The following is a 16379-nucleotide window of genomic DNA, read 5'->3' as shown; positions in this document are numbered from 1 at the left end:
CCTTTTCTCCCCGCAGCTCCGGCCCCCGGGGCTCTGCCTGCGGGCTGCTGTCCCCGGGCGTGCGACCGGGGCAGTCTGTGGCACCTGCGAGCCTCGATCCGTGCCTTGGGGCGGACTGGGACAGCGCTGGCTCGGCAGACGAGTCGTGGTTCCAGCCCTCAGTCGCCTTGGCTGGTCTGAAGGCTGGAAGTAAAGCGGCGAAACGCAGAACCTCACTCACTCCTTTCTTACAGACTCCTGAGTGCTCCTCCCAGCTCCTCCCGAGACAGCTTAAAAGCGAACTCTTGGGGGTGTACACGGGCAGGTACGTAGAGTTGTAAAATATTTACCGGTAATGCACAGATGTGTGTGTATATACGCTTAAGGAGAGGAGAAATTACTGATAATTTGGTAAAATTATATATTTTTAAATGTAAAATACGTACGGGTTTTTTTTTCTGGAGATAATGCTCTTTGAGGTTATAACTAGTCTTTGAGTCTTCTGCAGTCGGGTAACATCACTGGTATTAAAATAGCTGTAAGGAGTCTGTGCTTTCTGTTACTGTTTTTAAAACGGCTTTTAGACGAGGGAAGGACCCAGAGTGAAGTTCTGGCTATTGTAAAGATATTCTTTCCCTCAATGTGTTCCTTATTATGACCAAAACTTTCTTCGATGTATCCAGTTAAAAAAACCCCTGGCAGAACTTACATTTCTTGTCCCTCCGATCTTGTTTCTTGTCATATGTCATATAAGATTGCTTTAAAATTTCAGACGAAGTCATGATTAGCATAATCTCGGCTATTATTTAATTGCATTTACTTTATTTGTCCACTAAATAAGTTTTGAATGCAAGACATGTTTTGGATGTTGTTTTTGTATATGTTTAACTCAGATGCTATTCTCTATGAAATAAATAAAATTCTGTTTCCCCCTCACCCCTTTTTATTGAACTATGTTAGCCCAAATACACTAGGGGCTATTTAAAAACACATACAACTAGATTTATATTTTTTCCTGGTTGAAAGTATTAATACATCAGTATTGAGCTGTGTAATATTTTCCATAGTTCTTCGAATGTGTCATGTGTAGGCTGAATGTCAGATTGTTACTTGTTTTGTCTCCTAAAATTGAGGTTTATTTATTTTGAATTGTTTGTGAAGCATGGTTGTTTCTTTGTGTCCCTTTCCTGCTCTTCATGTGAAAGGCAGATTTTGTTCAGGTGTCAGTAAGATCAGGTAGGCTTCCTTTAATCAGGTGGATAGTTAGGTGGATTGGTCAAAGCTGGGCTGGGTTTGTGTATCTGATTGGGATTGATTTCTAGCTGCAGAACAGCTGCTTGTTCTGTTACAGCAAATTTACAACAGCTGGATTATGCTCTTGGTTGAAATCATGATTAGTTAAAAAGGTTTTTAAAGAAAGCCTTTGTTGTCTTTGTCACCTTCTTGTTGATATTTCTTAGCTGCCTGTACTCACTGGAGGTAGACTCTTTCCTGTGAGTGAGTTATGTTTCTTAGGAAGCTTTGCTACATTCAGAATTACTGAAGAAGTGTTTTTTCTACCCTTGTAATGTCTACTTGCAGACTGGTGTCTTTCTAAATGGACTGCCTAGAGTTTTAGGAGCTACGTTAATTAAGAGCAGAGTTTTGTGTAAGCCTGAATCTGTTTTCAAGATGGTGACAGAATTCCTGTCAAATTTGGTTGCTGAGGATCACGGCTGATACACTATTTAGTGTTCCATAGCAAACAGGAGTGTTCTAGCAAATGCTGTAGTTCTTCATGGAGGTGTAAGTTATTATACTTGTCAAAGCTATCTGGGATATTTAAAAATGTTATGCACCAATTCTTCAGTTTTCAAAAGTTGTCAAATGTAATAGAACTGTCTTATTTTAAGTACAGGGGTAGGAGAAACAATTGCCTAATGTTATATATGCATTTCTTAGATTTGTATATTTTTTTTTATTTGGTCTAAGAAATACACTAATTTTGTTTTGTGTAGTAACATAGAGTCTGGGAAATGGATGACAGCATTTGTCAGGCGTATGAAGATGAAATCCAATCACTGGAAGAAGAAATTAAACTGTTGGCTGAAAAGTATGAAGATAGCCAGCAAGAATCCACCTTTTTTTCTGATGAGGAGATATTAATGTCAATGTATGTCTTTTTTTACTTCTTGAATTAGTAGTGCTTCTTTGTCAAAATATTTAGGATGAGCTTTTGCCTCTATGTTATGACTGTTCTTATGTTATTTTTACAGTGCTGGTCTTGTTTAGAATCTGGGCAATATGTGGTAAAAAATTACAGAGAATGAATAGTTGGTCTCTTAACTGCCATGTCTTGGCAGTTTGTGGGGTTTTAGGGATTGGTTTGGTTTTTAAAAGGCAGTCATAGTGGTCAGAGCATGACATCAGGCATGTTACTGTGCAGGGCCTGCAAAGCTCTTGACTGCAAAGGCTGTGTTTTCCATTATGCACTGTGAAATAGCTCAGTGCTCATTACTGGGAGATGGGGAAGAAAAGATGGGGACTGGGGACACGTACAGGTGTGACTAGTTATATGCTAAAGAAATGCCATGTCAGGACTTTTTATTTCTGTTATTTAATTGACATTCCATAGTAAATGTACACTCCACAGATAAAGTCATTTAGATGAGGAAAGGCATCACAGCTCATTTTTGTTGTATGTTCCTCAGAATGGATACTTGCATCTCAAGATTTGTAATAAAGGCTGTGTCTACACATAAAGTGAATGTAAAATGTCTGTGTAAGGTAGAATAGTTTACTGTTCCTAGTAATATGATACAACTGGAATTTGATTCATGGAAAACTGATCTTGTTCTGAAAATCATCAGATGACATTACAGATGCTTTTTATTTAATGGTATTGCTGTGACAAAACATGGTCTTATGCCTGTGTCTTTTGCCCTTTTGATTTTTTTTGTTTTTGATTCCAGAAAATCATTCCAAAGAGAATTTCAGGGAGAACCTAAGGGACATGAATCTCCCTCAGACCTGAAAACTCAGCTTGAAAGTCTAGAAAGAGATCTCTCATTTTTAATGAAGTTTACTGGTATTCAGTTCACAAGTCATTCCAAGAAAACAGTGGAAAAAAGTAAGCAGTCCTGTGCCCTTTACTGATGCTATACGGAGCATGCTGCTTCAATTCATTTGCAAATGCATGTTGTAATTCTACTTTTTATGTTAGCAGAAAGACAAACTTTTAGAGATATAACAGAATTTTCTTTGTTGACAAAGTAATTCCGTTAAATAATGAGTAAATACAATATTCGGCATAGTGGGAAAGTGAAGTTGCCTTTTTTTTCTTGACATGCTTAACTCTTTCTTCATTTGTGTAATGGATGGTATCATTTGGTACATTAATTATGACTAATGAAAGGAGTGCAATAATTGTTGAATAGAATTATTATGAAATATTTTGTTTATAACAGCTCCACATGGAACACTGCAGAAACACAGATTATCAGGGAATTGCCGCCACTTGTCCTTTCAATTGGAATTCCAGCTTCTTGAAGTGCAGGTAAGGAACAACATATGTTTAAAAAAAAAACCACAACCAACCAAAACTTCACATGGACAAATGTCAATACTTCCTCTTCTAGTTGAAACCTTCAACTGGTATTTTCTCGTTTTAACTGCCTGAGTCTCCTTAATCTAAGCCTCAGTGGGTTGTTTTAACTTTGTAACAGTTGGGCCGAACTTTTGAATTCCATGCATATCCAAGCAAAATAGTTATGGAGGTCAGGTTCAATATTCAGTCACATAATTCTTATCATGGTCAGCCTATAGGCAGATACCTTGTTTGGAGACTGGGAAGTTCTAAACCTCTTGAGAAAACTTGACAACAAGCTAAAACACTGTAAACTAGAACAGTTGTTTTTTGGTCTGGGGTTTTTTTCTTTGGTTATTTCTTTTTGCTTGGCTAGTGTGACTTGGGGGCTGCACAGAGGTTACACTAATGGTGACAGATTTTTTGCAAGGAAACTCTGTCATAAATATTTATTTTTAGTACAGAATTCAAAATGAGAAGCAGTGGAAAACAGCTGCTACCCTTATTTGTAGTAATGTACCCTAATTTGTGATAATACTTTTGACATCAGGAAATGTCCTTCTCAAGAAAAATTGGTTTTCAGCTCAGCTTTAAAGGTATCTTTAAATTTAATATGATGGGTCTTGTTAGCATTAAAAACTGCCTTGCTATGTGAAGATGTCCTTCCTATTCGTAAGAAAATCCATATTGTTAATTTAGGAAATGAGAATTTAGTCCCTTGTGGATGGTGTGATTTGAGACTGCAGGAGTTCAGCTGAATTATTCTTATTCTGCAACCTCTTAAGTCCGTGTATGACTTGAAACTTGTGGCTCTAGTGAGATCATTTTACCATTTGCCTGCAAAAAACCGCATTTAGCTTTGAGTCTGCATCAATCCTGTGACTCGGTTAGGTGAATATATATTTCACCTGCGTGCTACTGCAGAATGATGACGTCTTTTAGAGTCAATGGAGCTCACACGAGTTAACTGGGTGTTAAGTTTATTCAAAGCTGCTTTGGGGATGCTTAAATTTATTACACCACGAGATGGCAGCACTTGTCTACGTCATGCCTGAAACTGTCATCAGCTCTGAGGAAATACACTAGTGGTGTGGAATACCAAGTGTATATATTTGAAAAAAAAAAGAACTGTTCATTTGAAAAAATATAATTTTGAGTTATTTTTTGTATTTTTTAATAAAAGTACATGGCATCTGTAGCTTAAGTCATCTGCATCACATATTAAACTATAAATTTACCTTAAGTTAATAAACTTTGAATTGCCAGTATTTTATGCGTTTGTATGGCGTAGGTTGCGGACATGTTGTGGAAGATGGTAAATTAGTTGAGCAGACACCAATGAAGAGTACAGTTTTTAATTATGCCATGATATACAGGTTTTGCTTTTTAATTTTGGGGCTACCTACCCAAGTCAGGAAGTACAGTTACTGTTTCAAACACAGGCTGATCTCTGCTCCTTTGCTCAATTTTTGTGATTGTGATGAACTTGACTCTTATTAAAGGTTTTTCATTTACTTAATGTGTTTTAGCTGTTGTGTAAATCATAAGGTAATGATTTGGTTAGACTTGTAAAATACAACCATTGTGTACAGTTCTGTGTTTTCATTTGGTTAGAACTGTTTAAATCAAATAAATTTTGTAAAACCTTAGTTCAAAAATTTAAGCTTAAGGGTTGTGTTTTAAAGACACATAGTTTCGTAACTTATATAATAATATTTCCCTCTTCCTTTTCTTTATAATAAAAAAGCATATCTCATGACTGGGAGTTAACCATTCCATTCAGACATTTTGGCGAGTTCTGATTGGCTGGTTTTGTGGTGTAAAAGTGGTGTCTTGTTGTCTTGGTTTTCCAGAGACTGTACACTGTGTGGGTCATTCTGTGGTGAAGTCAGTAGATCTGCTGTGGATGCCGGAGTCTGCTGTCATAGCTCTTAGGAAAGTTGTGACTTCAGGCCAGACTCAGACCTGGAAGCTCAGCTTTAGCTTTTTTATGCCTCCGGCTTCTTGCATATAAAAATGGAGAAGCTTATTTTCTAATACATGGCATTAACAGTTTATTCAAAATCACCTGTACTGAGATAGCCATGGGCAAGATAGTGTAAAGCTGCATCTAGTTTTACGTGTCTTGAGAAATAGAAGACAATAACTGTCTTGGGGACATGCTTAGTAGGTAACAATTACATTGGCATGCAGCAAGTGATTAATAATTGTTTTCACACCATTAACTTTGGCTATTTAGTCTAGAAAACAGAGTAAACAATACAGTTAACTCAGCTCCATAGTACCTTAAATCAAACCTGTTAATACCTAGTAAAAAATTGTTCATGTAATCATCTCTAATTTCTGAAACAAATTGTTAAGTGTTGTTCATGTTAAAAGCTGTATTCCAGGATATGCTTGTACATAGAAGGGCAGATGGATCCAAGTTCACTCTGACTGGCCTTGAAAGGCTGAGATTATGTCTGTATTCCTGCAGCGTTGGTCACTCGCTGCCTGATGTTTCCCACACCTTAGCTGGTTCTTTAATTTTGGCACAAGGTCAGACTAGTGTATAGTCTATGTTCCCAAGCTCTGGTGTTTGGTCAGCTTTGAGTGCAAGTAAAAAGTGCACAGGTAGATGCTTACAAAGGTCAAAATGTGGACAAGGAAAGAAGGTTGATGTAAAAGCATTATAATTTGATTGATTTATTTTCCCCTCTTACTGTCTTTAGGTGTTAGGAGAGGATCTGTACAATTAGCTTGACAATCTGCTAAAACAGATCTAAACCTCTTGAGAAAGCAATTGTTCAAATAAGAATTGTGTTCTTCTCGAGTTTTCCTTTTTAATCTTTTTATTTGACCTCAGGATGGCATCTTGGCGTATGTTAGTAGCTCATTTATTGGAAAACGTGGGTGGTTTTTTTTTTTTTTGAAGGTAGTATGTTAGCTTGTTACTACCGGCAGCTTCTGTACAAATTCCATGCATGTGTTGAACCTTTTGCTCTAATTTAAAAAATTTTTTTTTCCTGATATTACTAACTCAGTCCACTAAACTTTGTAGTGTCTCGATTTGCTCTTTCCATCTTTAGAGATGGCAGTGTGAGCAGTACTTCTGTCCAAGCAGCAGTCAGGATTGCTGTGATGTTTGCATTTGACTCCAGCTTGTCTGTTTAGTTTCCTCTGTGTTGCCCTTCTCATTTGCTTGTGGTGACTGGGTATAAGAAAAACAAAGTACAAAGTCTCCAGTATGAAGTGAAACATTTGCTGTGGTCTTCAAGCCATGATTTTAAGCTTTTCAACTTGCTGTTATCTAACTCATTTCTCTGGTGTGTCCAAGAATGAGTAGAAAAAAAAGAATTAAGTTCTTTTGTAGCTTCATTTCTATTATAAGAACTTTTTTTAATAGATGTTAGGTATTTTAATTTGTAAACATTTTATTTTTATTATCATGCACATAACCCTGAGTAACAGTTATTGTTGTAAAAAGGGACAAGAACTATAGGCTTTAAAATAAAAAAAGAGAAAACTAACAGGATTTTTTTTTAACTTGGGGTAGCATTATTATGATTTTCAGATGGAGCCTTATATTCGAGTTGTTTGTTGTATGTGGCAGCTAAGGGGTGTTTTGGAAAATGAGAAGAATCTTGAAGTGGAAGTGACATGAAAGAAAGTAGATGAACCTTTTATTTATAAGTCTTGTTTTATATGTATGTATTCTGTCTAATGACAAGTTAAGGTGTTATTCCCCAAACTTTGTTGTATGGATAATACTGATGCTGTTGAAATGAAAATGTCCACACGTATAGGTTGTAGTTTAAAAAATGCACCATTTGCACATGTTGTTGTCTATTTTGTGTGCAGATAGATTTATTTTTGTCCTTCCTAGAGAAATTTCTAAAATACTGCCTCGTTACTTTTCCCATCCAGAACAGAGAGAATGTGTCTGCAGTTGTTACTGGTCTCAGCATTATAATGGAATCTGGAGGACATTCAGATGTGAGCAAGTTTGTGTCACGGTAAGGTGGAGTTTTTTGTTTAGTGAAGGGTTGTTGTGTGGGATATCTGATACCAAGTGCAATACTGAGGTTTCTCCTAAGTTTCTGGCAGTTTCTTTGTTTGGTGATATACTGTTAGCCCAACCCAAACACTTTCATCCCTTGTTTGTATCCTGCTGGAGAGATGATGAAATGCATGTAATTGTTAAGGCCTGAAAGGGCCATTACAAATTCATGTTAAACAGGAACAGTTTTAGCTGTTTGAAATAGTTTGGCTCAGAGAAAGATATAACAATTGTAATCAACACAGTAACTGTTACTCAGATGTGTGTCAAAGTTGCAGATGTGCAGTGATAAATGGCTACGGTACATCCAGACCCCCTCTCCAGTACTTGCCTGTTTCTAATTCTCTGCTCACCATTCCATTTCTCTTCTTTGCAGCAGACTTTCACTGATACTTTAAAAACAATAGAGTATAGTTTCAAAGCCTGTAATAATGTATTTGTGCAATGGCTTAAGAAAAAGTACTTAAGCATATGACTGAATGCTACTTTTTGATTATTTTCTGGAGGTCATCAAATTCTTGTGGTACACAGAATGAATAATGATCATGTTACTTGTCTGTAACACTGTGAAATCTGCTAGGAAACTGTTCTGAGAACAAATCTATTATTAATTATTATTGGGTAGTTGACTTAATCCTGATCCTGTTCTTTAAGTTTTTTTAACATATATTATTTTTTAGACTTGGGGAGGGAGAGGGGAGGCAAATGGGTGGGTGAAAAGAAAGGTCTATTGAGTTACCTTGGGTTTAATTAGTGAGTACTGAAAGCTGAATTTTTCATTTAGAGGCTTTGGAATTTCCATATAAACCTGCTAAATCTAGCAGTGTAATGGGGAATACTAGTTGACTGCTCTCAGGAATCATGATTTAGAACAGGAAATTACTCTGTGTTCTTCATGAGTGTTTTCTGACAGCAGAAGTGTCTTGGAACTTAATAGTCATACTGGAAAGGAATGCACTGAAGTAGTGGCAGACTTTATTTCATCCTGGCTTGGCCGCTGCTGTCTTGTCCCTGTCTCTTCACTGCCCTGTCTTTTTCCACATTATGCCAGTATTAATAAGCAAACACAAGTTCTCATGAATGATACATGGTGAATTAAGGCTTTGCTGTCAACTAAGCAAGGAGTTCTTTTTCCTTAGCTTCTACCTGCATGTACCACCTGTTGTCCTTGTGTCAGTCTATATGCTCTTGAAGCCACGTGGCAAATAAGAACTGTTGTTTGGTTGAGAAAGTAACTGGGAGGACGCTCAACTTTGCCCACCCCTCTCCCCCACCCCAACGCCTTCAGATAAAATTTTTTCTGTTTGACTTGTCTTGCAATGTTAGTGTTGCTGATCTAAGGTGGTAAATATTGACCAGAGGGGGCCTGATGATCGTGTCTGTGTTGACAGCAACCCACTGTTAGACTGACTTAATCTGGTTATATGATCTCCATTTTTGGCTTTTTTTTTCAATTCCCTTGTCAAGGTAGTTGACAAGGTAGTTGTTTCTTTAAGTCCTAATCTCCTCTTTTCATGTCCAGTTTCAGGCTTTTCCCAACTAACCCTTTATTCTTCAGTCCTCCAGCTGCTCTCAGAAACTTGATTCCTGTTTCTTCCCTCCCCTTCCCTCCATTGTTGACCAGCTAAATCTGGTCTCACTCTGTTCTTTCTTCTCAGTTTCTATTTTCTCTACTGGCCTGGGTTTTTTCCTCCTCATTTTTCTAATTTTTTTGGCTTCATTTTTCATAGTGCATGACAGAAAAGGGTCTTTAAGAGCACCAGAGTTTAAAACTTGGCATTTGGTTATAATTCCCAAGCCCATCCTGCCTTGGAAGAAAACAGGGGAATGCTAGAGCACTTGAGCAACGTGGCTTTAAAAGGAGGAAAATTCACCAGTTTGTTTTCAACCAAGTACTGCTGCACCATACAATCCCTCTTTTTAAAAGATGTGTATGATTCTTTAAATATATTTTGTCAATGAAAAACATGAAATGGAATCACAATATTTAGTCTTCTGTTTTTGGATTTTACTGGAGTCCCCTTTGCACCAGTTACCACTTATGTTATTCTTTACTAGTGTTGAGCACCAGAATAGCTATGAAAAGTCATGTTGACACTTTTTTCCCCCCTTTTTTCCTTTTTTTTATTGCTTGATATCCCTTTAATTGTAGGATTAGTTAACTATTGCATAGATTATTTAATCAAATTGGAGGAGTTTTTAGACAGTTTGAAAACTACTCCTGCTTTTTACGAACTAATTAGCATTTATAACTCAGAGTGAAGGATTTATGAACTGTCTGCATAATATTAAATGCTGCATGAGCTAGGTAGTATGAATTCTTCCCGCAGCTGTAAGTGTCATTGCTTGGCTTTATGTGCTAATGCAAGAAGTCTTGCGTACTGCAGTGAGTTAAAATAGATTCTCTATCTTTAAATAACTAAAGAGGCCTATTAAAGGAGCTTTAAGCACTTTTACAACAGTTAAGTTTCTTATATAGTTTTGTGATTTGGTGATGTTATTTTGTAAAAGTGAAATGGTGTTGGGATGAAGGGCGTGTGATTTTAACCTGATGCATAGTTACTCTCTGCCTGGATATGCTTTCTGCTGGTTTTGGATGACTTCTCTGTTACAGGGATGTTGGCTTTGGAAATGGGTGCTTTCTGTTCCTAATGGATTATTGTTTTTAAATCTGGTGAGATTTTGTAATGCTAGATTGTTAAAACTTAAGCTTTTTTTTTAAACATGCACTCTGTTAGCTTGTTATAAAATAACAAGGTACCTTCTTGATATTTTAGTGTTTGTTGTACTTGGCTTCTGTGTTAGGAATTAGGCTAATTAGGAATTATTGTTTATGGGTAGCTTAAGTACTATGAGACAGTTAACTGAAATGGTGTTCTTTTGCTGTCTCCTTCCCCTTGCCAATACAAAAAAGCGCATATATTACATATGTTCATGCCAGCATAGATTTTCCTCTTCTAAACACTAACTCTAGTTTTCTATCTTAAATTTAACCAGTGCTGTATCTGTATGTGAGAGAAGTATATACTCAGATAAAATTCATAGACTAGCTTACATTTGAAACTGGTCCTTTGAACTTGTTAGCCAAAGTATCTTTCTCTTTTTGGTGATCTAGCCTTGAAAATTTTCATCTGCTTTATCACCTAAAGATGAATTTGAGAGGAAAAAAGAAATATAAACAAACTAAAGACGTAGTGCTGAAACAGGGTCGCAGGGTTTGTGCTAGTTTTTTAAATTGCATAGAAGTGGATACACATCAAAATTGCCAAGTTTTTAAAAAAGAGTTTGAAGTATTTAGTGTTGTAGCAAAGTTTCACATTGTCTTCTCCCGTGTGTGTGTGTTTACAAAGTATAGTGTAGTATGTGCGTGTGTAATCATATTCATTAAACAGTGAGATGTCATCACTAAATCTTGTTTTTTACTATAGTATGCGTAGATTTTTGTATGTACAATTATGAGTTGTGGTTAAAAAAAGCTGTCCAGAACACAGAGCTAGTCAACTATTATAAGTCCGTGCACGTCTACGTCCTTCCAGGGACTCAATTTTATGTCTGCTGCCAGCCATTTTTCATCCTGGCCTGATTTTGTTGGCAGCTGTTACTACTGTGGTAACTTCCTTTAATGATGCTGTTCTTTCCAGACTAGGATAAAAGTTGTTTGACTTTTCACGTTTTCAATATCTGAATGGACTTCACATATTTTTTCCAGTTTGTGTTTGTGTGACACATTACGGGTTGCTGTTCCCGTATATTAACTAGAGCAGGATCTGAGATACTTTCTCCCTTGAATGGCTGAAGTGAATTCCTGATAGACTGTTGCAACTCTCCTGTTAATGGCCTCAGGTTTCTGCTCTCTGCTGTTCAGAAAATCCAAAAAGAATAGCTAATCTCAAACAGAAAGGATGTTACAAGTTAAATTAATATGTAGAATTTAGATCCTCTGTAACTTTCTGAAATATTCCTAAAGGTCAGTCAGGTATCTTTCTCAGTCACTTGTAAAATCTTGTCTTAGTAAATTGAAATAACTCTTAGTATTTTCAAAGCAGTGCTTGCCAGGTATATTTTGATGATAGTTAATAATCTGTTTTGTTTGACTGTCGCATTGTATCAACAGTGACATGAAGCTGTTCACCCTTATGATTAAAGAATTGTGTGGCCTCAGATGTTTTGACACAGCTTTAGTGGAATTTTGCATTCTTGACACATTTCTTTAGTAAAAACTGTATACTCTTTAAAAGCGTTTTTCTCCCTCACACTGACAGCACTGAATGGGTAGTTGGCTCTTTGGCAGTTTCTGGTACCTTATTGTCTCCTTTCCTTTGCCTATCTTGATTCTTATATTACTAGCAATTTGAAGATTAAATATTTTTGTGGTTTTGTGTTTTTCTTAAAGAAACCCCTCCAAGACAAGCTCTTCTTCCCCTATCTCCCAACCAGCTCCCTACGTATTTTCTCTGATCTGTCTTTAATACAATTGTCCCTGTTAACAGTGGCTGGACTGTCTCTTCCCCTTCTGGTTAGAGCTGAGAAGCAGTATATGTGCTTTTATGGTTGTTGTTGTCGTGTTGTTAACAATAGAGAGCAAGGTCTGTTCAGTTCCTCATTTGTACAAACTCTGCTTTTGTGATGGCACCTGTCTCACGTGAATAGGTCTCTTTGTAACAGCCATTCTAATCCTAGCTGTTCTAAGGCAGGTTTCCGCAAGTTACTGATTTCCAGTACCTTTTGGTTTTCTTCCTTCCATTGTTGCCTGCCTTCGTGGGCTGCCTCAGTGAGTGTAGTGGTGTGCTTCTACTAAAAATATTTTGTTTGTATGCATCCTAGTTGACATACAAACTAACACAGCATTGCTAGGAAGACCAAATAGTAAACGTGTAATGAAAGAAAGTAACTTCAGTGCCAGTTACTGAAGTAGAAAAGCATATAATTTATGTTTGCTAGGTAATTTAATTTGTAAATTGAATTTTGTGACATAAGGGAATGCATGGAGTCATTGTACATAAACATTTTTACTTGAAAATGTTTACTTAAACATTGTTCAATTACCCTGAAACTGGCAAAGCCAATGCTATGGGAACTTTTCTTTATTTCTCTTATGCTTTGTCTCTTGTATTGAAAATTCCTCAGAAATGCCAGGAAGTAAAATGGCTACTGCTGGCCTTCCTGTTTTCAGAGTCACTACAGATGAAAAACTAGTATTTGCCACTGAATGATTTCATTGCCAGAGTAGCACCAGTAACCTTAGCCTTGTGATATAGGCTGTGAAGTGCAAGTCTAGCAAAGATGTCTCTGTACTGCTCTTTGCAGGGCATTGGGTTTCCAGACAGTTTGTTAGTGCAAGTATAGGATCATTTGTATGAATGAAGCCATAATGTGTCTATGTGTTGCTGAATTGCTAAAATACGAGTGAGCCCAAAACTGCAGAAATAGTGAGGGATGTGCTCCAAGGATCACCTCAGCTCCATTGAGGGTTATTAATTTCTGCTTACAATAGCCTTGGCGTGAAAATCTCTGCACTCAGTTACAGATTTATCAGCTTCTCCCTCTGCCATCCTGCCCCATTGCCTAATTTTTTAAAATATCACCATCTTCCTTAATAGCAAATAAATCAAGATTTAACTGTCTTATCAAAAGTTTTAGTTTAGATACTGTGTATGATTTAAAGAAACAGGCCTTTGTGCTTTCTGAAGTTTCAAGGGTAATCCTGAAAAGCTGACTGTCATGTGGACAGAGGGAGATAACGTGTCATGTAAATATTTAGTTCAATAGGACAAACCTCAAGAATATTCAAAACTTAGAGATGCAATTTGGAAAGACTTACTGGTTTTGTAGGTTAAAGGTGTACTGTGCAACTTCTTGGAATTTAGAAAATGAGAGCATTAGATGAACAAGCATGAAGTCAAACTAAGCTTTTATAGGTGACTACCTTGTCAAGTTACCTTATTTTACAATTAAGGCTAACTTTATTGCTGTTTCCCTTTCTGAGGAGTTGAAAACTGCTTTATAAATGAAATCTTCAGTGTTTTTTTCAATTTCTACTCTGCAGTTGTTTTTTTGCTGTTGAGGTAGTTTATTTTTTCGGGGGGTGATTTCTAGCCTTATACAATACTAATAACAAAAAATTCTTTAAGGAAAAAGTGTAAATTTTAGGCTATAGAATTGGTATATCTGGCTAGTACTGTTTGGGTTAAACAATATATTTTTCTTTTGTAGCACTGAAGAACATGGAAATCTTTTAACGTTCTTCAGAAGCCTTTCAACTTATGCTGAGTGGTGTGAACATCGTAGACGCACCTTCCTATATTTCAAGGTAGTGTTTATCAAGCCTTTATATATCAGTACTGTCTTCAGTTCTTTAATTAGTTCATTAAAACAGAGCAATGGGCATGAAATTAGCACTCTTTAGCAGTGTATGGGGATCTTCTTTTGTATGTTGTGGAGAAGAGAATATTAGCTAAAGATTTTTGCATGATGCTCAAGGGGCAATGTCCTTGCTTGGTATTGCTCTTGATTTTTACCATACTATTACCGTGTTCCTCATACCTGAGGGGAAAACAAGAATATCCATGCCTTCCTGCTGGAGAGTAAGACAGTGTCTTACTTTTACGTTGTTATTAGGTGTCATTTTGACTAGCAACAACAAAAAAAAAAAAAAAGAAAAAAGGCAAAAGAAGAAATTAAAATAGCTTTTCTAGTCTTCGGCATTTAGATGTTAGTGCTGAAGGACTGGATCCGTCTCTCTTGAAAATGTGGCAGTATGTGTTTAAGTGACAGCACTTCAGTTCTGAAGTGTGTTACTTGAATGGGAAGTAAACTGTTCTTCGTTCTCAACTGGAACATAGTATTTGAATTTGGTCTTAAATTACCATTATTTGGCTTGTTTGCTTTGTCTTTGTACTGGTTTTAATAGGAATAACTAATCCTTGGAGTAAAAATATTGCAGTCTTAGAGCTAACATCTTATGTGATGCTTAATATTAGAGAAGGATGTTTAGCTGCTTGATTGGGTGGGTGTTTTTTTGAGTTTAGTTTTATTTAGCTTAAGCATTTACTTTTATTAAACTCAGCACCATCTTTGCTTTTCATCTGTAGTTCCCACTTCATACTGCTTTGTTTTCTATTTTTTTGAATCTTTTAGGCCTTTCTGAGTTCTGTGCTAGATTAATCAATTTCTATTAATAAATAAGCAACCAGATTAAAGAAAAAAGTGCTAATTTCTGATAATGTTAAAAAATATCTAGTCTTCAGGTGAGTTGCTCAACTGATACCGTCTAATCCTGCTTGTTGTGGTATAAGGGCTTTTCTTTAATCCCTCCATAGAGAAGGTAGAGCACCAAGGGCTTGATGGCTTTGTGGTGTATGGTTTTGTGATTCAGTGAACTGTTGTAACTATTTCTCATTTTAAAATTCAGTACAGAAAGAAAATATAGAAAGGAAGTAGGTCTGGAGATAATTTTTTAAATGGTCCTGTGTATCTTAAGCAGTTTTAAAAATAATTTGTTCAGATGTTGAGTGTAAATAATGAAGGAATACATTAATTGCTAAAATGTCTGAAGATAAATTCAGTGAAAGCATATATTATTCGTTGTTATTACAAAAATTCTTTCTAAAGGTATTTTTCTTCCCATGGACAAAGATGCTGTTGAGAAACTAGTTTGGGAGAATGTTTAAATACAATTGACTGTGCTTATAAAGAGGTTTTTAGGCCTTCTTATTTCTGCCAGCATTGGTAAAGTTTTCATTTAAAAGTTGAAGACTTTCTGAGGTAAGACAATTAATAAAGGGTTCAAAGAGCAAGTCTGATAATTCAAATAATGAGTTTGCGACAGAGAATGTGTATTTGTAGCAATATCCTGTAGTAATTTGTGTGAAAATGACCAGGAGTACGCATCTAGCATTTGCATCAAAATGTGAGAAGTCTTATCCTGTTAACATTCACACACGGACAATGTTCAAAATAAGTCTGTAATCTTTGTGCGGTTTCTTTTTTTTTGTTTTGTATTAGTGCGGGGTTCTTTTTTTTTTTTTTCCTACCGGCTTGCCAGACTTCAAGTATATAGGCACAGTATTGGAGAGAGGACTACTTGGGGTGCCGTTTTGGTTTTATAGCTTTTCTGTTCTTTTGTTATTTAAAATAAAATTACCCAGGGTGTTCAGTAGAAATTGTTTCCTCAATGAGGTGTTAAAGGTAATTTATTTTGTCTTTTCTGTTAGTTTTGGTACTTGAGGAAAAAAAGGAATAATGTAGAAGTGATTGAATATTTCAAATAATAATGAACATTTGTGATGAATGGCAATTGCAAGGTTCAAGCCAAGTTGGACAGCACTGTTTTTTAAAAAAGTTGACTGTCCCCAACAGCAGTTTTGTAGCGAGAGTTTTTTCTAGTTTAAAAAGAGTGATGGTGGGATGGATAACTCAGATTGAGCAAAAAAGCAGCTGACAATATATCTTGATGTGACTGTAAGCAGGCTTTCCTAAAAGGCAGGGGCAGGTTTAGGCTGAGTGAGCAATGTTCAGATGTAAGCATTTCATGGTCTCCATTGTGTATTCCCTGGCATTGTGCGTTAACAGCTGTGGGTTTGTACTGAAACAGGATAGTCTCCGACTTGCATGCTGCACACGCACAATCAAGTTGATCAGCCATTAGTACCCTCTGTGGCTGCTTCATTCTACTGCAAAAATCTACAAGTCTTTAAATAGATCTTGAAGGGCTGAGTGAAGTGTCCCGCAAGTCTTTTGTATGGCATTACTTGTACGGCAGGTCTTACTTCATTGCCACGGCAAACATCATGTCTG

At 36.5% G+C, this 16379-nt stretch overlaps 1 protein-coding gene across 1 annotated transcript in view; it reads left to right on the top strand.

Annotated features, from left to right (window-relative positions):
* Positions 1 to 1994: 1994 nt before the first annotated feature.
* Positions 1995 to 16379, top strand: part of CENPP (centromere protein P) — a 131648-nt gene continuing 117263 nt past the window's right edge. Inside the window, 5 exon segments of the mRNA XM_010145319.1 lie at positions 1995 to 2131; positions 2931 to 3088; positions 3426 to 3514; positions 7451 to 7539; positions 13797 to 13893. Of these exon segments, the coding sequence (XP_010143621.1) occupies positions 1995 to 2131; positions 2931 to 3088; positions 3426 to 3514; positions 7451 to 7539; positions 13797 to 13893 (570 nt within the window).

The sequence above is a fragment of the Buceros rhinoceros genome, unplaced genomic scaffold, assembly GCF_000710305.1.
Source record: "Buceros rhinoceros silvestris isolate BGI_N320 unplaced genomic scaffold, ASM71030v1 scaffold6931, whole genome shotgun sequence".
NCBI classification, from domain to species: domain Eukaryota; kingdom Metazoa; phylum Chordata; class Aves; order Bucerotiformes; family Bucerotidae; genus Buceros; species Buceros rhinoceros.
This window is presented reverse-complemented; position numbering and strand designations above follow the sequence as displayed.